This window comes from Suricata suricatta, chromosome 17 (assembly GCF_006229205.1).
Source record: "Suricata suricatta isolate VVHF042 chromosome 17, meerkat_22Aug2017_6uvM2_HiC, whole genome shotgun sequence".
In the NCBI taxonomy this organism is placed as follows: Eukaryota; Metazoa; Chordata; class Mammalia; order Carnivora; family Herpestidae; genus Suricata; species Suricata suricatta.
The window spans coordinates 15,754,001-15,778,425 of record NC_043716.1 but is presented as its reverse complement, the minus strand read 5'-3'; the positions used below and the strand labels follow the sequence as shown (position 1 = coordinate 15,778,425).

Sequence of the window (24,425 nt, the reverse complement as noted above, 5' to 3'; positions counted from 1 at the left end):
TTTTGTAGGAAAGTGGATGGACCTTGAGGGTGTCATGCTGAGCGAAGTAAGCCAGGCAGAGAAGGACAGAAACCATATGTTTGCACTCATAGGTCTAGCAGGAAAACAGGAGAGACCTAATGGAGAACCAGGGGGAGCGGAGGAGGGAGAGAGAGTTGGGGAGAGAGAGGGATGCAAAACTTGAGAGACTATTGAATGCCGAAAATGAACTGAGAGTTGAAGGGGAAGGGGGAGAGGGGAAAAGAGGTGGTGGTGATGGTGGAGGGCACTTAAGGGGAAGAGCACTGGGTGTTATATGGAAAACAATTTGACAATAAAATATAATGGAAAAAAAATTCACTTGCATTACTGTTGCTGGTGTGTGTGTGTGTGTTTCTTAAAATGATAATGGTGGTGATTATTATGGTTGAGTTTTCCTATCTCCCTGAGTACTAGTCTAGCACTAATCTAGGTTTGGTCAATAACAACAGTAGTAACAGTAGTACAGTTGGAAAAGTTTAGCAGTTGAGAACTTAGTAACTTTCAGTAGAATGGTGGGACACAGTGGGAGTTGGGAGTGACTTCAGTCTCCCACAGTACTTTTTGTTGTTTAATAATATTTCCTTTCTCTCTTTTTGTTATTAATGTTGGTCTGATAATAGTGTTCCCTACTATTTGATCCCTTTTAGAAGTCCAGATGAGTGAGTCAGCATCTCAAGAGGAACCCAAGCCTGCTCAGGTACATGGCTTACATAGATTTCTAACCATTTAACTGTAAGAGGACTTGAGATTTAACATTGTTGAGAAAATTGAGATGTAATGTCATATTTTATTATTTCATTATTTCTCTTTTTAGTCAAAATATTCTGCATCAGGTCATGACAAAAGTTCTGGAAAAAGGAGTTCAAATAATAGTTGGGTCACAGTAGCCTTCTAGTTGGTTGACATTTATAACATGTCTGTTACTGTCTAAATTTGTAAGACAGCTACTTTGTGTGATTTTATTTGGTACGATGTTTGCCCATTATGTAAATTTTTTTTTACATAAAAAGTATGCTATACTAGAGTATGAGATGTTAGTTTTATCTTTAGCTTCCTTTGGATCCCACTTACCAACACTGTTTCCATTTCAGGAAGATGGAAAAGAAAACAAAGAAAGGAAATGGGAAGCAACTGAAGTAAAAGGCCCTACTGAGGTAGAGTTTTCATGAATAATCAGATGTTAATGCTGGAGAATACACTGGTCAAATTAATGTTTTTTTTAAATAGTTTATTGTCAAATTTGTTTCCATATAACACCCAGTGCTCTTCCCCACAAGTGCCCTCCTCCATTACCACCACGTCTTTTCCCCTCCCCCTCCCCCTTCAACCCTCGGTTCGTTTTCAGTATTCAATAGTCTGGTTTTGTGTCCCTCTATTTCCCCAACTCTCTTTCCCCCTTCCCCTCACTATGGTCCTCCATTAGGTTTCTCCTGTTCTCCTGTTAGACCTATGAGTGCAAACATATGGTATTGCTACAAATGGGACAGATTTCATTCTTTCTCATTGCCATGTAATACTCCATTGTGTATATATACCACATCTTCTTGATCCATTCATTAGGTGATGGACATTTAGGTTCTTTCCATGATTTGGCCATTGCTGACAGTGCTGCTATGAACACCAACAGTGTATGAGGGTGCCCATCTCTCTACACCCTTGCCAGCATCTATAGTCTCTTGATTTGTTCATTTAAGCCACTCTGACTGGTGTGAGGTGGTACCTTAGTGTGGTTTTGATTTGTATTTCCCTGATGATGAGTGACATTGAGCATCATTTCATGTGTCTGTTGGCCACGTGGATGTCCTCTTTGGAGAAGTGTCTGTTTATGTCTTCTGCCCATTTCTTCACTGGGTTAATTGTTTTTTGAGTGTGGAGTTTGGTGAGTTCCTTGTAGATTTTGGATACTAGCCCTTTATCTGATATGTCGTTTGCAACTATCTTTTCCCTTTCTGTTGGTTGCCTATTAGTTTTCTTGATTGTTTCCTTTGCAGTGCAGAAGCTTTTTATCTTGATGAGGTCCCAAGAGTTCATAATTTGCTTTCATTTCCCTTGCCTTTGGGGATGTGTCAAGGAGGAAATTGCTGCAATTGAGGTCAAGGAGGTTGTTTCCTACTTTCTCCTCGAGGGTTTTGATGGTTTCCTTTCTCACATTCAGGTCCTTCAGCCATTTTGAGTTTATTTTTGTGTATGGTATAAGAAAGTGGTCTAGTTTCATTCTTCTGCATGTTGCTGTCTAGTTCTCCAAGTTCCACCTACTAAAGAGGCAGCCTTTTTTCCATTGGATACTCTTTCTTGCTTCATCAAAAATTAATTGACCGTACATTTGTGAGCCCAGTTCTGGGTTCTCTATTCTATTCCATTGGTCTATGTGTCTGTTTTTGTGCCACAAATTGATATTCTTATGAAAAAGGAAAAGAGGGTTGCCTGGGTGACTCAGTTGGTCAGGCTCAGACTCACTCATGTTCAAGAGATTGAGCTCTGCATTGGGCTCCCCACTGTGTGCATAGAGCCTGCTTAAGATTCTCTCTCCCTCTTCCTCCGCCACTCCCACACTCATGCTTTTGCTCTCTCAAAAATAAATCTTTTTTACAAAAGGAAAGGAAAGATGTGGGCATTAAAAAAGATAAATAAAATGGCAAATGGAAATGAGCAAACTCATGTTAACCATTAAGCTGACTCATCTGAGTCAGTTGCAGGAAGCATCCATGGACAGGTAAATTATTTGTGAAAAGCTATTATAAATTATAGATAAATAAAAGTTGCTTTCTAAACTCAGAACCATTATTCCATGTATGAACCCCACCAGTTAAAAAAATTTTTTTAAATGTTTATCATCAAGAGATAGAGACAGAGCATGATCATGAGAGGGGCAGAGAGAGGGGGAGACACAGAATCTGAAGCAGGCTCCAGACTCTGAGCTGTCAGCAAAGAGCCTTATGCAAGGCTCAAACTCACAAATTGTGAGATCATGACCTGAGCTGAAGTCAGAAGCTCAACCGACTGAGCCACCCAGGCGCCCCCAAAACCACCGGTTTTTAGGGTAACTTTCATTCTGAAAATATAATTTCCATGTTAATTAAGTAATTTTGTGTTTATTTGAATACAAGACTTCAGTGAGGAAGAATATTCTATAGAAAAAGAGATGCAATTGAAAATAGTTATATAGGGTGCCTACATGGCTCAGTTGGTTAAGGCTCTGTCTCTTGATTTAGGCTCAGGTTATGATCTCACCATTCGTGAATTTGAGCCCAACACCAGGCTCTGCGCTGACTGCTGAATCTGCTTGGGATTCTCTCTCTCCTTCTCTCTGCCCCTTCCTTGCTCTCTCTCTTTCTTTCTCAAAAATAAATAGACTTAGAAGACTTTAAAAAAAAGAAAATAGTTACATGGATTCACCATTAAGTTCGGTAATATGAGTCTTAAAAATATTCTGTTATCATTCTTTTAAAACTACATCAGCATGAGTACAAAAGACTATTTGCCACCATTTATTCATAAAACTAACCTTTAATTTCAATAATTAAATTAAATTTAATTTCTAATAGTAAAAGAAAACAGTAGAATTTCAAAAGTCCAATTTCATTTTGCAATGGTCTTAAATATTGTTTCTAGAAAGTATTGTATAATTTGATGATTCATGTACATCTGGAATAATATTCTTAGCATATCTGTTAGCCATAGGATGATGGGATGACATGCATTTAAAGGCACTCAAATATATCTTTGCAAAGATAATACTGTGTTTATTTTATCTTATTGATGTAGTAGGTAGACTTTGCTTCTAATACACAACACTAAATCCTAGAAAAAGCAAACATATATTTGGTAACTTCTACATGTCGTTTATCTGCATTCTTTAACTGGGAGGGTTGATGTAACTTTGAGCAAAATAACTCATTCTAAAATTGGGGTTTCTTTTCTCTTTTCAGAGTTCACAGAGCATACCAAGCAGCTCTGCCTTAGACACTAGCAGCAATGTGCCAGAAACAGCAACAGACGAAGTCAAATCCCAAGGTAGAGAACTAGTCTTTCCCCTACACAATGGAATTTAAAGCAATTATGCTTTCACTGGGGATGCATTCCTTAAGATTTTGCCTTAAAAATATAATTTCAGGGGTTTTAAAACACAATTTGGGAAATAGTTTAAAATGTATTCCCTTCATCATCTATTAATATTTTTTGAAGCAACTTTATGACTATTCATCCTGTGTTTGAGAGAAAATTTAGCTGAGAACTGACTGATACATAGTAGACAACCCATTAATGAAGACATAAAATGAAGAATACAAATGATTTGGCCTGTTTATTGGTTTTTTGTTTGTTTGTTTGTTTTTCCTTCTTGCCTCTGTACTTGACCACACATTTATTCTGTTTGACTTCTAGCCCCTTCCTTTACCCAAATCCCACATAACTATGCATATTGGAAATGTAGAGGATCAAAGACAAAACACAAGTGGGAAAGACGTTCATCCCTTTCACTGCAGTTCTTCAAACATTACTTAGTGAAATCCTGTACAACAAAAATTCTTTACAATATTTGAAATTTAATAATTTTAATTAATTGAAATGTGCTTCAGTTTAAAGTATTAAATGGTTAGTATGTGCTAGGCTGTGCTAGGCCGAGTTACCATAATAACTATTAAAGCATGTTCTAAATTATAAATTGCTATATGGGTGCTACTTGCCACTTTTAAGTGCTTTCTTTTCTCCAAAAGGTTTTCTGTCTCTTAAACCAATTAAGAGCAGTTATTTACTATTTCTTCTTATGAACACACATTATAATACATACACATTAAGAACCAAACTTTCCAACACTTACTCTGTTTTTATTATAAACGTGTACCGTTTTCATAGCTTCACTAGCTTTTAAAAAGTTTCTTGGAAAGTCCCTCTCCAACTGCTTCTCCCCACGCCCCAATTTCTTGATTTTACTTCTTCCTCCATCACCATTGCTGCATACATATACTTTGCTTTTACTTTAATCACCTTCAGCGAGGGTTTTTTTTTTTTTTTAAGTTTGTTTATTTACTTTTAGTAATCTCTAACAGCCAAGGTGGGGCTCAAACTTACAACACTGATATCAAGAGTCACATGCTCTTCTGACTGAGACAGCCAGGAGCCCCTTAGCCAGGTTTTTAAATGAACTCTCTCATTTTAAACATGCCAAAGAGAAGTGTGATCTAGGTAATTTGTTATAAATTTAATTAGGCGTTCACTTTAATCAGCTCGTGGCCAAATTTGCACATGCAAAACTTCACACATGCATTTCATCATGTAATTTATTGCCTCTCTAGAGAACGTATCAATCAGGAGTTTGTGGTATTTCCTGTTCTTGCATTTTCAATTTCTGTTATTGCTTGTCAGTGTAGGGTAGAGGGAAGTGTGTTTTGTTTAAGTCTATGCATCCCAGTATGCTTTATATACTGAAAACATTGCAGTTTCTTATTACAATATCAGTTGCAAGGCAATGTACTTATTTATTTGGTGACCAGGCACTATTCAACCTAATATTCTAAATCCCCCTTTGTAAATGTGTGTGTGTGTGTGTGTGTGTGTGTGTGTGTGTAAGAAGTGGGAAGAGGAACTGTTAATGCAATTGCAACATACCAGAGGAAGTGTCTTTATTCTTGTATACTTTCAAAATCGAAACAATGTTATCTTGTCAGGCAGCTCTCAGAATGCACTCAAATACGTATCTTCGCAAAGAAAATATTGTGTTTAAGTGTACCTTATTAATTCCTCATTTCTTTACCCTAGTTATTGTACTTTTCAGGGTATGAGCTTAACTTGCATTTTGAGTAATCTTTTTTTGAAAATGTGTTTGCTCAGGGCACCTGGATGGCTCAGTCAGTGGAGCATGTGACTCTTGATCTTGTGGTTGTGAGTTAGAGCACCATGTCGGGTGTAGAGATTACTTAAAGATAAAATAATAAAAGAAAAAATTAAACATATTTTCTCAATTCTGTTCTTATTTCACAGCCCTAAGATGAACAGTTTTGTAGGAGAACACATTTTCCTATAGTTTTGAATCTTAATTCCAGTAGTTTTTAATAGTGCTTCTTTGCCTCCTTCTTTCTTTATAGTACTTCTACCTTATGTACAAATGTTAAGAATCAAGCCAGCTGGAAAAAAATATCAAGCCAGCTGAGTTTCAGACAGGGCCTATATTTAAGGAGAACATCAAACATCTAGTTGAGTAGCCCTGCTGGGTCAATTTGCACCAGTTTAATCAGCCGACAGTCCCACTAATGTTATAAACCTTCTTGTAAAGAAGGAATCTGCTAAAGATTATTATAATGTGGATTATAATTCATTCCTATATATGTCCTTAAATAGGGTTGTACTGAGGCCATGCCCAGCAAGGGGTCATGAACTAAGTGCAGGAAATGATAAAAGTCACTTCGAAGGCTGGGCCTTTCAAAATATGAACAAGGAATTATTTTATGTCCCTACTTATTTTGTTGAAAGTATTTATGCCCAAAGTACCTGAATACATCTTTGTATGTTAGAATGTAGATTAATACAGGGGTGAAGGTATTCATGTCGAGGAAGAATGTGAAAGGCTCTTAATGCTATGAAGAGTTTAGGAAGATAATCCTGAAAAAGAATTCCAGGGCTTAGCATAGTCCCTGGCACAAAGCATAGTCCCTGGCACATCTATAAATATTTATTAGAGTGAATGTATAAACAAATCAATCAATCCGTGAAAGGGTTGGGAATGTCCAAGTATAGACCTGCTAAAAAACCCACTCCTATTTGAAACTATATTCAGTTGAAACTCAGAATTTGCCCTTGGGGTGGTGAACCTTGAACTGAAAAGTCTCTCAATCAAAAGACAACTGCAGTTAGGCTTGCTTAGAATCCTGATTTATTAACCCTACTATGGCTGTACCTCCTCTTCTTTTCTTGGTTTTATGGCTATGAGAGAAGTGTTTGGCTAGAGTTGTAACCAAACACACATCTTCTTCCATTCTACATATCAGTGCAGACACTAGGATTATTGCTTAGCAACCTATAATAACCAAGCACACTAGAGAAGCACTAGCAGTCTGCAGCAAGATGGAGAATACCCTAATTCATGTGTGAGTGTACAAATGAGTCATGGCACGTGGGTAGATATCAAGTTGCTATACAGCTGTAGGAGTACCTTTAAAACAGAAGAGGATCCTCTATGGGTTATATCTGAGAAAGTAAAAGCAAAGAGAGTAACATTAGAATCCACAGATTTTAGAAGGTTTTTTAAACATTTTTTCAAGTTTTTCTTTATTCATTTTGAGAGAAAGACAGAGAGAATGAGTGAGGGAGAGGCAGAGAGAAAGAAAGAGAATCCCAAACAGCTCCACACTGTCAGCTCAAAGCTTGATGTGGGGCTCAAACTCATGAACTGTGAGGTCATGACCTGAGCCAGAACCATGAGTCAGACTCTTAACCAACAGAGTCACTGGGCACCCCTAAAATTTGTTTTAATATTTAATTATTTATGAAAGAGACCCGTGTGAGCAGGAGAGGGTTCAAGGAGGAGGGAGACACATAATCTGAACCAGGCTCCAGGCTCTGAGCTGTCAGCACAGAACCTGAGGTGGGGTTCAAATTCACGAACCATTAGATCATGACCTGAGCCTAAGTTGGATGCTTAAACAACTGAGCCACCCAGGTGCCCCAGAACCTGTAGACTTTAAAGAATTGTGATCTTTCACACTTAGTAAGCATTGTCACTACCAGAATGGAAACATCTCGTCCCACCCAAAAAAAGGGGTTAACTTGTTTGCAATTCCAACTGAGAGGTTAGGGAGAGCTTTATACTACCTCACTTCTTCCATATTGGTATAAGAGAATTAGCCAAAGAGCAAATCAAACTTTGTGAGGAGGTTCATAAAGACTATTCACTATTGGACATAAGACATTCTTAAGATGAAATGTTGGCTTTTCAAGAATGTATTTATAGACTACTTAATTTTTTCCTGGGAAGACAGATGGATACTATCTAGGTGGATTTTAAAATGTTCTTCAGAGTATTTTCAATTAAGCTAAGGGAAATTTTAAATAAATTAATTAAACAAATTTTGAAATATTTGTGGATAGCTCCCCACCAAAAATGAGAATGAATAAATACATTGCAATACAGTCATATAGTAAGATATTATGAAGCAGTGAAAAATGAAGTTCATCACAAGTGTACCAAAACAAACAAACAAACAAACAAAAAAACCCCCAAAACTAGGAATAATCCTAACCAAAGCACTGTAATACCTATACTCTGAAAACTATAAAATACTGTAGACTACTTCTTCTGTAGTGATCATTTTTTTTTTTTGGTCTGTCCAATGTCTCTTTGGGAAACTACCCTTCTGTCCCTCTTAATCCATTTGGTTTAGATGGGGCTGACTCCACCCCTTTACTTCCAGGGGTGGGTGGTAATCTGAACCTGATCAATCAGAATACTAACCACCCCTTCAATGCTGTGGATAGATCAGAAATAGGTATATAATTTATACCAAGTAAAACCTTTCCCAGATTTTTAAAACTGGAATTTTAATAGCAGATTTTTAAGTCAATGATTATAAAGATTATGCAAATCTGAAGCTGCTGTTGACAATTTTTAACAATATATGAGGACAGCCTGCCTAAAAATTAATGCAGCAGAGCAAATTAGAAACTAGAGGTGGCTTTTAACTATGCCCAAGAACAGTCATATTCCTGAATTTTTCCAGCTATAGGAGCTAATACATTCCATTTTTAAAAAATGTTTTTAATGTTCTTTATTGATTTTTGAGAGACAGAGAGAGACAGTGGAAACATGGGAGGGTCAGAGAGAGAGGGAGACACAGAATCTGAAGCAGGCTCCAGGCCCTGAGCTAGCTGTCAGCACAGAGCCCGACGTGGGGCTCAAACTCATGAGCCGTGAGATCATGACCTGAGCCGAAGCCGGACGCTTAACCGACTGAGCCACCCAGGCGCCCCTGTTCCATTTTTAATCTAAGCTACATAAGATGGATTTCTATTGCTTGAAATTGAAAAGGTCTTTAATAATACATCCTTCTTGGGGCACCTGGGTGGTTCAGTTAAATTTCCAACTCTTGATCTCAGCTCAGGTCTTGATCTCAGGGTCATGAGTTCAAGCCCTGCACTGGGCTCCATGCTGGGCATGAAACTTACTTAAAAACAAAACAAAACAAAACAAAAGTGTTCTTTTTTTCATATTCCTTAAATATGTTGCATAAGATTTCTTTCTTGGTCCAACTCTCACTCTAGACATTCTCTCTGTGTGAGCTCATCCAATAATAAGTATAGATGTTTTAAAATATATAACTTCATACATGTATATAATTTTCTCATTGTGACTGTTCTGCAAAGTATAATTATTGTTTCCATTTCACAGAAGTAGAAACTGAGTCTAAATTGAGCAATTTGTTCTAAATCACAGAGCTAGGAAGTGTTAGAGCTGGAATTTGAACCCTGGTATCACTGATTCCAATGCCCATAATGTTTTTTAACACAACATTTATTCATTTATCAAGTAGAGTTCTTACTATGTTTCTGACACAGTTCTAACCACTAGGAGATCAGTAGCAACCAACACAGAGTCCCTGTATTAATATGCCTTAATTTCTAAAGTATGTTAGAAACAGATTATTTTCCTAAAAAAAATCCACAGTTTTAGCCAGTGCAATAAGGCAAATAAAAGAAGTAAAATTATAAAGATTGTAAGAATAAAATAGAAATGTCTCTTTTTTTGCAGATGACATACTTAAAGAAGGCAATTGATATAAATTTAGCAAGGTTTCTGCATACAAAGTCAATATACCAAAAAAACCCACAACAATTATAAGTACATTATTTATCCCAATTCTTAACTTGTTAGGGATAGTAACTGGGACCCATTGTCTGCTCCTGTTGCCAGCACCTGCTACCCATAGCCACCATGTGTAAATGCATCTCCATCCACATTGACCAGGCTGGTGTCCAGACTGACAATGCCTGCTGGGAGTTCTATTGTCTATGACATTAAGCCTGATGGCCAGATGCCAAGTGACAAGAGCATTGGGGGAGCAGATGACTTCTTCATCACCTTCTTCAGTGAGACAGTGCTGGCAAGAATGTGCCCTGAACAATGTTTGTTGATCTGTAATCCCCAGTCATTGTTAAAGTTCACACTGGAACCTATCACCAGCTCTTCCACCCTGAGCAACTCTTCACAGGCAAGGAAAATGCTGCAATAACTATGCCTGAGGGCTCTATATCACTGGCAAGGAGATCATTGGCCTTGTCTTGGACCAAATTCAGAAATTGGCTGACCAGTCCACAGGTCTTCAAGGCTTCTTGGTTTGCCACAGCTTTGGAGGTGGTACTGGTCTGGGTTCACCTCCATATTGATGAAATGTCTCTCTGTCGATTATGACAAGAATTCCAAGCTGTAGTTCTCCATTTACCCAGCTGTAGTTGAGCCTTACAACTCAATCCTCACTATCCAGACCACCCTGGAGCTTTCTGACTGCCTTCATGTAGACAACAAGGACACATATGACATCTGTCATAGAAACTTCGATTTTGACCGCCCTACCTACACTAATCTTAACTGCCTCATTACCCAACTTGGTCTTCCATCACTTCTCCCCTTATATTTGATAGAGCCCTGAGTATTGATCTAACAGAATTCCAGACAAACCTGGTGCCCTATCCACATCCAGTTCCCTCTGGCCACATATGTCTCTGTCATCTCTGCTGAGATATCCTACCATGAACAGCTTTCTGCAGCAGAGATCACCAATGCACGCTCTGAGTCAGCCAACTAGATGGTTAAATGTGACCCTCCCCATGATAAATATATGGCTTGCTGCCTATGATTCTCCAAGATGTCATTGCTACCATTGCCACCATCAAGACTAAGGTGGATCCAACTTGTGGCTTGGTGCTCCACTGACTCCAAAGTTTGTATTCATTACCAGCCTCCCACTGTGGTACCTGGTGGAGACATAGCCAAAGTACAGTGAGCTGTGTGCATGCTGAACAACACCACAGCCATTACTGAAGCCTGAGCTCACCAAGACCACAAATTTGACCTAATCTATGTCAAGAATGCCTTTGTTTACTGGTATGTGGGTGAGGGCATGAGGAAGGAGAGTTTTCAGAGGCCTATGAGGACATGGCTGCCCTTGGGAAGGATTATGAGGAAGTTGGTGTGGATTCTTCTTCTTCTTCTTCTTCTTCTTCTTCTTCTTCTTCTTCTTCTTCTTCTTCTTCTTCTTCTTCTTCTTCTTCTTCTTCCTCCTCCTCCTCCTCCTCCTCCTCCTCCTCCTCCTCTTCTTCTTTTTCTCCTTCTCCTCCTTCTTTTTTCTTCTTTCTTCTTCTTCAGGCTCCACACCCAGCACAGAGCCCAATGCAAGATCAAGATGTGAGCTGAGATCAAGAGTCAGATATTTAATAATCTGAACGATCCAGGTGCCTCCGTTGGTGTGGATTCTTTTGAAGGAGGGGATAAAGAAGGAGAGTAAAACTAATTAACATTCATTTAAGCCCCATATAATGTCACACTCAGAACTTTAGCTTCAACATTTGCTGGAAACAATAAAAGTTTCTGGTTAGATTGTCTTCCCTTTCAACTGTGATCACATCTTACTTTTCTATGTTACCTGTAAGGTTTTTCCATCATGTCTCAAAGTAAAGGCTTTAATAAAGAAAACAAAGGGGTGCCTGAGTGGCCCAGGTGGTTAAGTGTCCAACTCTGGATTTTGGCTCAGGTCATGATCTCACAGTCATGAGACCACACCCTGTGTTGGGCTTCACGCAGGGCATGGAGCCTGCTTAAGATTCTCTCTCTCCCTCTCTCTCTTCCCCTCCCCCACTTGCACACATGTGCTCTCTCTCCCTCAAGCAAACAAACAGAAAACAAAACAAAACAAAAAAACAAGTATATTTCTATATATATTAGCAACAAGTAATTAGAAAATAAAAAGTTCAAAATACCATTTTAATAGCATCAGAAGCATTGGCTATCTAGAAATAAATCTAACCAAAAATGATCAAAATTATAAAATTTTGCCAAAAGAAATTAAAGATGTTCTAAATAAATGAAAATATACATCTTATTCATGAATTACAAGGCTTAATACATATTGTTAAGGTAGTAATTCTCATTCAATTGACCTCTAGATTCAATGTAATTCTAATAGAAATTTCCGCAGGGCTCTCTATTTATATCTCTGTGTCTATAAATTGACAAGTTGATTCTAAAATGTACATGAAAATGCAGAAGATCCAGAAAAGCCAAGGAAATCTTAAAGAACAAAGTGGAAAAATTTATAACACCAAATATCAAGATTTGTAACAGCGTTACAAAAATTAGGATGGCATGATAATGGCACAAGGATAGACCAGCCAGTAGGACAGAATAGTCCAATTGAAAGTCCTCTTTTTAAAACAGGAGGTGTTCTCAATAACTATGCCAAATGGAAAATATGTATTTTGAGTCCTACCTTACCTGACACACAAAAATAAATTATACATGTATTTTAGATTTAAATGTGAATGATAAAACAATAAATCATTTTATAAAAACACACTGGAGAGTATTTGCATGGTTTGGGAGTAGGCAAAGATTTCTTAAGGAAAATGCAAAAAAAACCCCACTGATGATAAAAGAAAAAACTGAGAAGTAGACGTTAAAATTAAGAACTCCTATTCATCATAAAACACCATTAAGAGAGTGGAAAGGCAAGCAACGTATGAGAAAAGTTATTTACGATAGTTTTGTTCATCAAAGGCTTTTATCTGCCTATATAGAAAATTCCTACAAATCAGTAAGACAGACAACCAAAAAAAAAAAATGGACAATAGCTTTGAACAGATACTTCATTAAAGATAACATTCAAATAGCCTGTAAGTAGAATAAAATGTATGCAAGTTCATGACTCACCAGGGAAATGCAAATTAAAATCTCAAGATAAAATTGTGTTCGGCAGAATAACTTAAAATAAAAAACAGACAATGCCAAATGTTGGCAAAATATGGAATATAGGCATTTTCATACATTGCTGGTAGGAATCTAAATTGATACAACTTCAGAAAACTGTTTGGCACCATTTATAAAGCTGAATGTACCGATGATCAGCAATTATACTCCTAGAGAAATGAATCTATATGAATACCAAATGACATGTAAAGAATGATTATGGCAGCTTTTTGTTCCAGTCAAATCTGGAAACTATTCATATGTCCATTGTTAGTAGAATGAATTTAAAAATTATAGTCTAGGGGCACCTGGGTGGCTCAGTCGGTTAAGCGTCCGGCTTTGGCTCAGGTCATGATCTCACAATTCATGGGTTCGAGCCCCGCATCAGGCTCTGTGCTGACAGCTAGCTCAGAGCCTGGAGCCTGCTTCAGATTCTGTGTCTCCCTCTCTCTCTGACCCTCCCCTTCTCACGCTGTCTCTCTCTGTCTTTCAAAAATAAATTAAAAAATTAAAAAAAATAAAAATTATAGTCTATTAATACAATAAAATACTATGCATCAATGAATAAGAGTTACTGCCATGCAATGTGGATAAAAGTAGTTAAATTATTAGGCAAGGGGGAAGAGCTAAGATGACAGAGCAGCATGGAGACTCTGAGCTTGTCTTATCTCTGAAATGCAGCTAGACAGTACCAAACCATTTTGAACACCTAGGAAATTGATCTGAGGATTAACACAGCAATCTGCATAACTTGAGCCACAGAACTCGGCAGGTATGTGGTGAGGAGAAGTGAACCAGGGGAGAGAAAAGCCATGGAGGATAGGGAGCTGTTTTTGTAGAAAGAGGACAGCGAAAGAGAAAGGGGGAGAGTGTAGCCCATAGGGATCACAGAAGAAAAGCACTTCCCTGAAAGTAGCTGGAGAGAAAGAGAGAAAAAGAGTGAAAACACTCACAGGGGATTGAACAAGAAATCTGTGCCCCAAAACCATTGATGGGGCGAAAGGAGAGGGTTTCAATACCACCTGTATTCTATAAACAGTGGAGGACAGAGTTTGAAGGTTTGGAGCTCAGTGCCTGGCAATGGACTGGTGAGGAACTAGGGCAAATTCCCAGGAGCAGCCAGTGTGGTCTGAGGGTCCATGTGCCACATAGGGAGAAGTGCTTCCCCTGCTTGGAATGTATTTGATAGAGATCACATGGCTTCCCCACAGGCAAAGGTCCCAGCAGACCCTGAGTAGCCATGTTTGCTGGTATTGAGACAAAGATGCCAGAGTGTGGTGAAATGTGGCACTGGCTGTGTGTTGTGATTTGCCATAATCTCTGAAACTCTGCTGCTGTGTGATCACATGATCGTTTTCTGGAGCAAACCCGGCCATTGCTCAGTAAGACCCTCCCCCCACTCAAGAGTTGGCCCATCCATGGGGGTCTCTGAAGTGTGGGGTTTTGAAACACTCCCCCAACTGAGATAAAACTCTGGAGGGAGGTACCACCTAGCAGATGGACGCCTGGGCATGGACAAGGTAGAGGCAGGGAAATATGTGGAGGCCTGAGAGAAGAAGGGGTGCTTGAGCGCCAGTCGGTTAGAGTGAGAAGTTCCTGCCCCAGAGATGAGAGGGCTGGGTGAAGCCATTTCTACCTCTACTGCACGCAGGCACATGCACAACTGATCCACCCCAGTAAGCTAAGCAGTGCTACCTAGTGAAGTTCGGAGCCAATACACCAAGTCCCGCTCAACTGCACCCTCCAAACACATCCCCCACAAGACTAGCACGGGTCTCTCCACCTGCTTAGTGTAAGTACTGTAGAGGGCTTCGTAGTTTCAGTTCAAGGGGAAACTGGATGTAATTTCATTTGGGTTTCATTCTGTTTGCTGGTTCAGTTATTTGTTCATTTTCTTTGCTTCTGTTTTTGCTTAAATTGTTTTCTTTCTTTTCTTTCTCTTTCTTACATACAGAAAGAAAATTTTATTTTTATTTTTTTACTTTAGTTTTACTTTTAAATTTTATTCTATGTTATTTTCTTTATTTCATTTACTCATTTATTATATAATTTTTAAATTTAAAAATTTCCCTTATCTTTTATTTTATTTTTTCTTTTCGTTCTTTTTTTTCTCTATTCTATCAAGTATCTTTCAACAAGACCAAAATACACCTAGGATCTAGCTTCCTTGTTTGATTTTTTTTTGTTTGTTTTTAAATTTAATTATTTTTAATTTTATTAATTTTTTTCTACCTCTAAAATGACAAAATGAAGGAATTCACTCCATAGAAAAACAGGAAGAAATGACAGCCAAGGACTTAATCAAAACAGGTATAAGCAAGATGTCTGAAGTAGAATTTAGAACCATGGTAAGAATACTAGCTGTGATTAAAAAAGCATAGAATCCCTTTCTGTGGAGATAAGAGAAATTAAATCTACTCAAGATGAATTTTAAAATGCCATGATTGAGACGCAATCTGGAATGGCTGCCATGGCATCAAGGATGGATGAAGCAGAGCAGCTAATCAGCAATATGGAAGATAAAATTATGGCGAATAATGAAGCATAAAAAAGAGGAAACAAAGGCAAAAGATCATGATACAAAACTTAGATAACTCAGTGACTTATTAAAAAGGAGTAATATCTAATTCAGGAGTCCCAGAAGCTGAAGAGAGGTAAAAATGGGCAGACGGTTTATGTGAGCAAATTATAGGGGGAAACTTTCCTAATCTGGGGAAGGACACAGACATCAAAATCCAGGAAGCATAGAGAACTCCTGTTAGATTCAACAAAACCCGACCACCACCAAGGCACATCATAGTCAAAATCACAAAATACAGAGATAAGGAAAGAATTATGAAAGCAGCAAGGGAAGAAAAGTCCTTAATCTAAAAGGAAGACAGATAGGGTTCACAGCAGTCCTAGTCACAGAAACTTGGCAGGCCAGAAAGGAGTGGCAGGTTATATTTGACATGTTGAATCAGATAAATATAAATATGCAGGCAAGAATTCTTTTTTCAGCAAGACTGTCACTCAAAATAGAAGGAGAGATAAAGAGTTTCCTAGGCAAACAAAAACTAAAGGAGTTAGTGACCATGAAACCAGCCCTGCAAGAAATTTTAAGTGGGACTCTTTGAGTGGAGAAGAGACAAAACAAAACAAAAAAGACAAAATAAACAAAGACTAGAATGGACCAGAAAACACCAAAAGAAACACCAACTCTACAGGCACCACAATGGCATTAAGTTCATATCTTTCACTACTCACTCTAAATGTCAATAGCCTAAACCCTCCGATCAAAAGACATAGGGTATCAGATGGATAAGAAAACAAAACCCATCCATATTCTACTTACAAGAGACTCGTTTTACACCTAAAGACACCTACAGATTGACAATAACGGGATGGAAAACCATCTATCATGCTAATGGACATCAAAAGAGAGCCAAAGTAGCCATACTTATATCAGATAGGCTAGATATTAAAATAAAGATGAAAGGGCATTATATCATAATTAAGGTGTCTATTCACCAAGAAGATCTAATAACTGTAAATACTTATGCCCCCAACTTGAAGTCCCCAAATATATAAATCAATCAGAAACATGAAGAAACTCATCAATAATAATACCATAATAGTAGCGGACTTCAACACACCACTTATGACAATGGACAGACATCTAAGTACAAAATCAACAAGGAAATGATAGCTTTGAATGACACACTGGACTGGATGGACATAACAGATACATTCAGAACATTATATCCTAAAGCAGCAGAATACACAGTCTTCCTGAGTGCACATCTAACATACTACAGTATAAATTACATACTGGGTCACAAATCAGACCTTAACAAGTACAAAAAGATCGAGATCATACCATGAACACTTTCTGACAACAACCCTATGAAACTCAAAATCAACCACAAGAAAAAATTGGAAAGACCATGAATACCTGGAGATTACAGAACATCCTACTAAAGAATGAATGGGCTAACCAAGAAATTAAAGAGGAAATTAAAACGCACATGGAAGCCAATGAAAATGAAAACAGGACAGCCCAACACCTCTGGGATGCAGCAAAGGTGGTCATAAAGAGAAGTATATAGCAATCTGGACCTCCCTAAAGAAGAAAGAAAGGTCTCAAATACACAACCTAATCTTACACCTATGCAAAGAAATAAAAGGTATCCATATCAGCTAGGAAGAAGTCAAACTTTCACTCTCTGCAGATGACATGAACTGTACGTGGGAAACCCAAAGGACTCTACCCAAAAACTGCTAGAACTGATGGATGAATTCAGCACAGTCACAGGATATAAAGTCAATGTACAGAAATCATTTGCATTTCTATACACCAATAATGAAACAACAGAAAAAGAAATGAAGGAATTGATCCCATTTACAATTGCCCCAAAATGCACAAAATACCTAAGAAGAAACCTAACCAAAGAAGTGAAAAATCTATTCACTGAAAACTATAGAAAGTTTATGAAAGAAATTAAAGAAGACACACAAAAAATGGAAACCCTTACACGCTCATGGATTGGAAGAACAAATATTGTTAAAATGTTCATACTACCCAAAACAGTCTACATATTCAATGCATTCTTCATAGAGCTAGAAAAAACAATCTTCAAATTGTATGGAACCATAAAAGACCCCTAATAGCCAAAGCAATCCTGAAAAAGAAAGCCAAAGCTAGAGGCATCACAATTCTGGACTTCAAGCTGTATCAGACACATAGATCAATGGAACAGAATAGAGACCCAGAAATGGACCCACAAACGTTATGGCCAACTAATTAATCTTTGAAAAAGCAGGAAAGAATATCCAATGGAAAAAAGTCTCTATAGCAAATAGTGTTGGGAAAACTGGACAACGGCATGCAGAAGAATGAATCTGGACCAGTTTCTTACACCATGCACAAAAATGTTCAAAATGGATGAAAGACCTAAATGTAGGACAGGAAACCATCAAAATCTTAGAGGAGAAAACAGTCAAAAACCTCTTTGACCTGGGCCACTGCAGCTGCTTACTTGACATGTCTCTGGAGGCAAGAGAAACAAAAGCAAAAATGAACTATTGGGACCTCATCAAGATTAAAACCTTCTGCATGAGAAGGAAACAATCAGTAAAACTAAAAGGCAACCGACAGAATGGGAGAAGATATTTGCAAATGGGAGAAGATATTTGCAAATCAGATAAAGGGTTAGTATCCAAAATCTGTAAGGAACTTATCAAATTCAACACCCCAAGAAACAAGTAATCCAGTGAACAAATAGGCAAAAGACATGAGTGGACACTTCTCCAAAGAAGACATCCAGATGGCTAACAGACTCATGAAAAAATGCTTATTAGCACTCATCATCAGAGTAATACAAATCAAACCACAATGAGACACCATCTCACACCTGTCAGACTGGCTAATATTGACAACTCAGGCAACAAGAGATGTTGGTAAGGATGCAGAGGAAGAGGAACTTTTTTATTGTATCCTTTAATGGGTAAAAGTTACTAATTTTGATGAAGTTCAGTTTTTCTATTTATTCTTTTGTTTCCTGTGCTTTTGATGTCCTATCTGTGAAGTCATTGCCAAATCTGATGTTATAAAATTTTTCTTAAGTTTTATAGTTTCTGAGAGTTTTATAGTTTCAGCTCTTAAATTTAAATCCTTCATTAAGTTTGAGTTCATTTTTGTATATGGTGTAAAGGTCCAACTTTCCACCTCCTTTGTGTAGGATATCCAGTTATCCTAGCATCATCTGTTTTAAAAACTGTTCTTCCCTCATTGGATTTGAATATATATTCACATACATATTTACTTACATATATAAATATATATATGTAGATTAATTTCTGAGCTGTCTATTCATTTCAGTTGGTCTAGGTCTGTCCTTATGCCTCAACCATACTGTTTAAACTACTTTAGCTTTGTAGTAAGTTTCAAAATTGAGTAATGTGAATCTTCCAAGCTTATTCTTCTTAAAGATTGTTTTAGCTATTCAGGCTCATTTGCAATTCCATATGAATACATGGATCAACTTATCCATTTCTATGAGAGAGACTATTGGAATTTTGATAAAATTGCACTGAATTTATAGATCCCGTTAAGTGGTTTTACATCTTTACATGTTAAGTCTTCTTATCCATGAACACAGGATCCTTTTCATTTCTGTATGTCTTCTTTAATTTTTTTCAGCAATGGTTTCAGCAATTCAAGTCTTTCATCTCTTTGGTTAGATTTATTCCTAAGTCTATAATTCATTTAGGTGCTATTGAAAAAGGAATTGCTCTCCTAATTTTCTTCTTGGGTTGTTCATTGCTGTCGTACAGAAACACAACTGAGTTTGTGTGTGGGTATGGTAACTTGCAACCTTCCTAAATTCATTTATTAGCTCTATTTCCTTTTTCTGTGAATTATTCAGGATAGTCTATACACAGGGTCATCTCATTTTTTCTTTCTGGTTTGGATGCCTTTTAATTTCTTTTTCTTTTCTTTTTTATATATTTTTTATTTTTTAAATATTTATATATTTTTGACACAGAGAGAGATCAAGCAGGGGAGGAGCAGAGAGAGTTGAGGACATGGAACCCACAGAGCCCAATGCAGGGCTCGAACTCACAAACTGCAAGATCATGATCTGAGCCAAAGTCAGACACTTAGGCAACTGAGCCACCCAGATGCCCCTTCTTTTTTTTTTTTTTTTCTCTAATATCTTTCTAATATCTCTGGCTAGAACTTCCAGGACAATGTTGAATAGCAGCAGTGAAAGTGGGTAGCCTTGTCTTTTTCCTGATCCCAAAGGGAAACTTTTCAGTCTTTCATCACTGACTGTGATGTTAACTGTGGGGTTTTAAATAAATATCATTTATCATTTTGAGAAATTTCCCATCTGTTCCTAGTTTTCTGAGAGGTTTATTTTATTTTATTTTTGTAATCATGGAATGGTGTTGGATTCTCTCAAATACCTTTTCTATGTCAATTGAGATGATTATGTGGTTTTTTCCCCCCTTCATTCTATTAATGTAATGAATTACACTGATTTTCTTGTGTGGATCACAATTGCATTCCTGGGATAAAACCCACTTGGTCATGGTGAATCATCTTACTATGCCTTTGCATTAGATTTGCTAATATCTTGTTGAGGATTTTTGCATCTATATTCAAAAGGAATATAGGTCTGCAGTCTGTTTTCTTGTGATGTCTTTGTCGGCTTTTGGTATAAGAATAATGCTGGCCTCATAGAATAACTTAGGAACCATTCTGTCCCTTTTAATTCTTTGAGAAGATCTTGGTAAGGATTGATTTTAATTCTTTAAATGTTTGGTTGCACTGGTGAAGTCATCCAGTCCAGAACTTTTCTTTGTTTGCAGAGTTTTGATTATTAATTCAGTCTCTTTACTTGCTATAGGTATGTTGAGATTTTCTATTTTTTTAATCAATTTAGATAATTTTTGTGTTTCAAGAAATTTGTCCATTAATTCTAGGTTATTCTTTTTATCTCTGTGAGACTAGTGATAATGTTTCTATTTTCATTTCTTTTTAAAATTTTTTATTTTTATTTATTTTTGAGAGAGAGACAGAGACAGAGTGAGTGGGGGAGGAACAGAGAGAGGGAGACACAGAATCTGAAGCAGGATCCAGGCTCTGAGCTGTCAGCATGGAGCTCAATGTGGGGCTTGAACTCAGGAACCATGAGATCATGACCTGAGCCAAAGTTGGACACTTGACTGACTGAGCCACCCAGGTGCCCCTCTCACTTTCATTTCTTTTTTTTTTAATGTTTTTAACATTTATTCATTTTTGAGAGACAGAGACAGATGGAGTGTGAGCTGGGGAGAGGCAGAGAGAGAGGGAGACACAGTATCTGAAGCAGGCTCCAGGCTCTGAGCTCTCAGTACAGAGCCTGATACAGGGCTCAAACTCACGAACCGTGAGATCATGGCCTGAGCTAAAGTCAGGTGCCTAACTGACTGAGCCACCCAGGTGCACCTCATTTTCATTTCTAAATTAATTAATTAGTTAATGTTTTATTGAAGAGAGACCACGCACAAGTTGGGGAGAGGGAGAGAAAGAGGGAGAGAGAGAGAATCTTAAGGAGGCTCCACCTCAGCAGAGTCTGACATGGGGCTTGATCCCACAATTCTGGGATGATGACCTGAGCCCAAATCAAGAGTTGGACACCCAACTGACTGAGCCACCCAGGCACCCCTTTCATTTCTTATTTCAGTTATTTGTGTCTCCTTTTTTTTCTTTGCCAGTTTAGCTAAAGGTTTGTCAATGATGTTGATCTTTCCAAAGAACTAACTTTAACTTCTGATTTATTATTTTCTCTGCTGTTTTTCTCTAGCTTGTTTATCTCCACTCCAATCTTTATTATTTCCTCCCTTCTGCTTCACTTCTGAATTTTTTTTGTTCTTCCTTTTTCAGTCCCTGAAGATAGGTTATTGATTTGATATCTTCTTTTTTTAATGTAGTCATTTACAGTTATAAATTTCCCTTTGAGCACTGAGTACACTGCATCCTATATGTTTTAGTATGTTGTGTTTTCACTTTCATTCATCTCTAAGAATTCTCTATTTCCCTTGTGATTTCTTCTTTGGCTCATGGGTGTTTAAGAATGTGTGTTTTAATTACCACAGATTTGTTAATTTTCTAGGTTTTCTTTTGTTATTGATTTCTAATTTTATCCTGCTTTGGTCAAAGAAGATACTTTGTGTGATATTTGTGTTTTTAAGTTTATTGAGATTTACTTTATGGCCTAACATATAGTCTATCTGAAATATATCCCATGTGCATTTGAGGAGAAAGCGAATTCTGTTTTGTTGGGTAGAGTGTTCTCTATATGTCTATTAGGGATAGCTAGTTAATTTTTGTATATGATGTGAGGTAGAGGTCCAACTTAATTTTTTCCCATGTGGATATCCAGTTGTTATAGCATAATTTGCTGAAGAGAAAAATTTTCCGCATTGAATGACCTTAGCACTTCTGTCAAAAATTAGTTGGTCATGCACATATGGGTTTAGTTTTGGACTTTTAATTTTATTACATTTACTTATGTCTATCCTTATGCCAGTACCAAAATTTTTATAGTTTTCTTCATATTGGTTGTAATACATTTTGATAGGTTTATCTCTAGATATTTTCAAGTTTTGTTGCTATTATAAGAAGAAATTTTGAAAATTTTAATTTTAATCAGTTATTGCTAGTACCCAGGATATCTTATCCCTATCTATCTATCTATTCAACTATCATCTATTTAACAAATGATAAACAATTTATTAAAAATGTTGGTTTAAGCATCTGCAATAGTGACTTCAATCTCAACTCCTGGCTCAATTCTGAGGGAAGTGATCTGCTTAACAATTTCAAAAGGACTGTGCAAATCAATGAGTTGCTTGTGGATCCTCATCTGAAAATGATCCCAAGTCTTAGAAACTTCTTCACCACAAGGAATTTTTCCTCGTAGTGATTCTCAAAGTTTTGATAGGCATCTGAACTGGTCCTTTCACTTTGGAATTCTTTACTTTTGCTCCTCTGATCAAATAAGTTAGCATAAAGCTTCTCCAAAGATTTTACGTTCTGGTTGGTTAGAGTGTCCTAATTTGGTGAGTTGCCACCTCTGGTTCCATGGGTGTCTTCACAACGTCTTTAAAAGCCATGGCTGCAGTGCCAACATGTTCCTCTGAGAGAGTCAAAAGCAGTGAGTCAGGAGCAGGAGCCCGGTGTCCAGAGCTTTGCTATAGCACCAACTGCATCTTCCTCAAAAGACTTTTGTATTTTAATCATGTATCTTGCATTGATTATTTGGTGCTTTAAAAAATTGTGGTAAATTGCACATAATATAAAATTTACCATTTAAACTATGTTGGAGTGTGCAGTTCAGTGTCTTTAAGTAAATTCACAATATTGTACAGTTGTCACCACTGTCTAGTCTAGTTCCAGCAGTTTTTCATAATTCCAAACAGAAACTCCGTTTGGTGTGCTGTTTAATGCTCAAGATTTGTTTATTTCTTCGGGACTACAAGATTTTCTTGCATTATCTCTTTGAATATTTCCTTATCTCTATACTCTTGATTCACTCCATTTAACACTTTTATAAGATGCATATCAAAAGTTCTGGGTCTAGCCTCCTTTCTCTTATTTCCTTTGCCCTTTTCATCTGCTTTGACTTGGTTTTCCAGTTTGCTGGTTAACTATTCACTATTTTCTAATCTTCAAGTCAATGTATTGATGGTTTTATTGGCAACAGTAATTCTTTTTCATTTCCAAGTAATTTCTCTCTTTCTTTTTTGCTTTGTTTCATTTCTTTTTTAAAGATCATGACCTGAGTCTAAGTCAGATGCCTAACCGACTGAACCACTCAGTCCCCTTGTTTCTTTTTAAAAATAAATTTTTATTGTTTATTTTTACTTTATTTTTATTTTTTAAATATAATTTATTGTCAAATTGGCTTACATGCAACACCCAGTGCTCATCCTATTCACTTTTAAATAGTGAAGTCTGTCAGCAATTAATTTTCTCTCTGTGTAGGGGCACAGACTCCCTTGTTCCAATGCAGGGATGAATACCTCTGTTGCCTCTGATGGTTAGCTCAAATGGGGATGAAGGTACACAAATGCTCAGTGATTTCCCTGCTACCCACATTTACATCCTTTAAATTTGGGGTGCCTCAAAGTTGCTCCCAAATTTCACAGTGATCTTCTCTTGTGTTTTTTTTTTAGTCCTATAGTTTTCTCAATCAGTCTGATTCCACCTTCCTTACATGTTTCAGAAAACTTCAAAATTTATGACTACTAAAGACCCCCTTTATGATCACCATGATTGCCAGTTTTTTTATGTTTATGTTACACACACACACACACACACTTTTTAGTCATTTCTAGGTATTTTGGGAGGTAGGGATGTAGGTACCTGTTCTTACTCTGCTATCTTGGTCTAATATTTCCATTCTGCATTTTAAAGAATTTTTAAATGTTTATTTTTGAGAAAGAGAGAGATGGAGGGAGGGAGCAGCAGAGAGAGAGAGGGAGACAGAGGCTACAAACCACTCTCTTCTGTCAGTGCAGAGCCTGATGCAGGGCTTAACTCACAAACCATGAGCTGATGACCTGAGCTGAAGTCGGATGCTTAACAAACCAGGTGACCCGGGTGCCCCACTCCATATTGTATTTTTATTTATTTTTTTGTTTTGATAATTATATTTTATTATTATTATTTTTAATAGTTTATTGTCAAATTGGTTTCCATATAACACCCAGTGCTTTTCCCCACAAGTGCCCCCCTCCATGACCATCACCCCCCTCCCTCCCCCTCCCCCTTCAGTCCATGATTCGTTTTCAGTATTCAGTAGTCTCCCTTGATCTGTGTCCCTCACTCTCCCCCACTCTCTTTCCCCCTTCCTCTCCCCATGGTCCCCTGCCGGGTCTCTCCTGTTAGACCTATGAATGCAAACATATGGTATCTATCCTT

At 37.4% G+C, this 24,425-nt stretch overlaps 1 protein-coding gene and 2 pseudogenes across 2 annotated transcripts in view; 2 read left to right on the top strand and 1 right to left on the bottom strand.

Annotated features, from left to right (window-relative positions):
- Positions 1 to 24,425, top strand: part of EFCAB5 (EF-hand calcium binding domain 5) — a 154,487-nt gene that overhangs the window by 25,520 nt on the left and 104,542 nt on the right. Inside the window, exons 3-5 of one of the 2 annotated variants that reach the window (XM_029928897.1) lie at positions 669 to 718; positions 1,113 to 1,175; positions 3,951 to 4,035. In XM_029928897.1, coding sequence (XP_029784757.1) covers positions 677 to 718; positions 1,113 to 1,175; positions 3,951 to 4,035 — 190 coding nt within the window. In that variant the 5' untranslated portion in view covers positions 669 to 676. Of the gene's footprint in view, positions 1 to 569; positions 719 to 1,112; positions 1,176 to 3,950; positions 4,036 to 24,425 lie in introns of those variants that run through there. The other variant, XM_029928896.1, reaches the window with a different exon arrangement.
- Positions 9,996 to 10,908, top strand: LOC115282612 (annotated as a pseudogene).
- Positions 22,249 to 22,615, bottom strand: LOC115282745 (annotated as a pseudogene).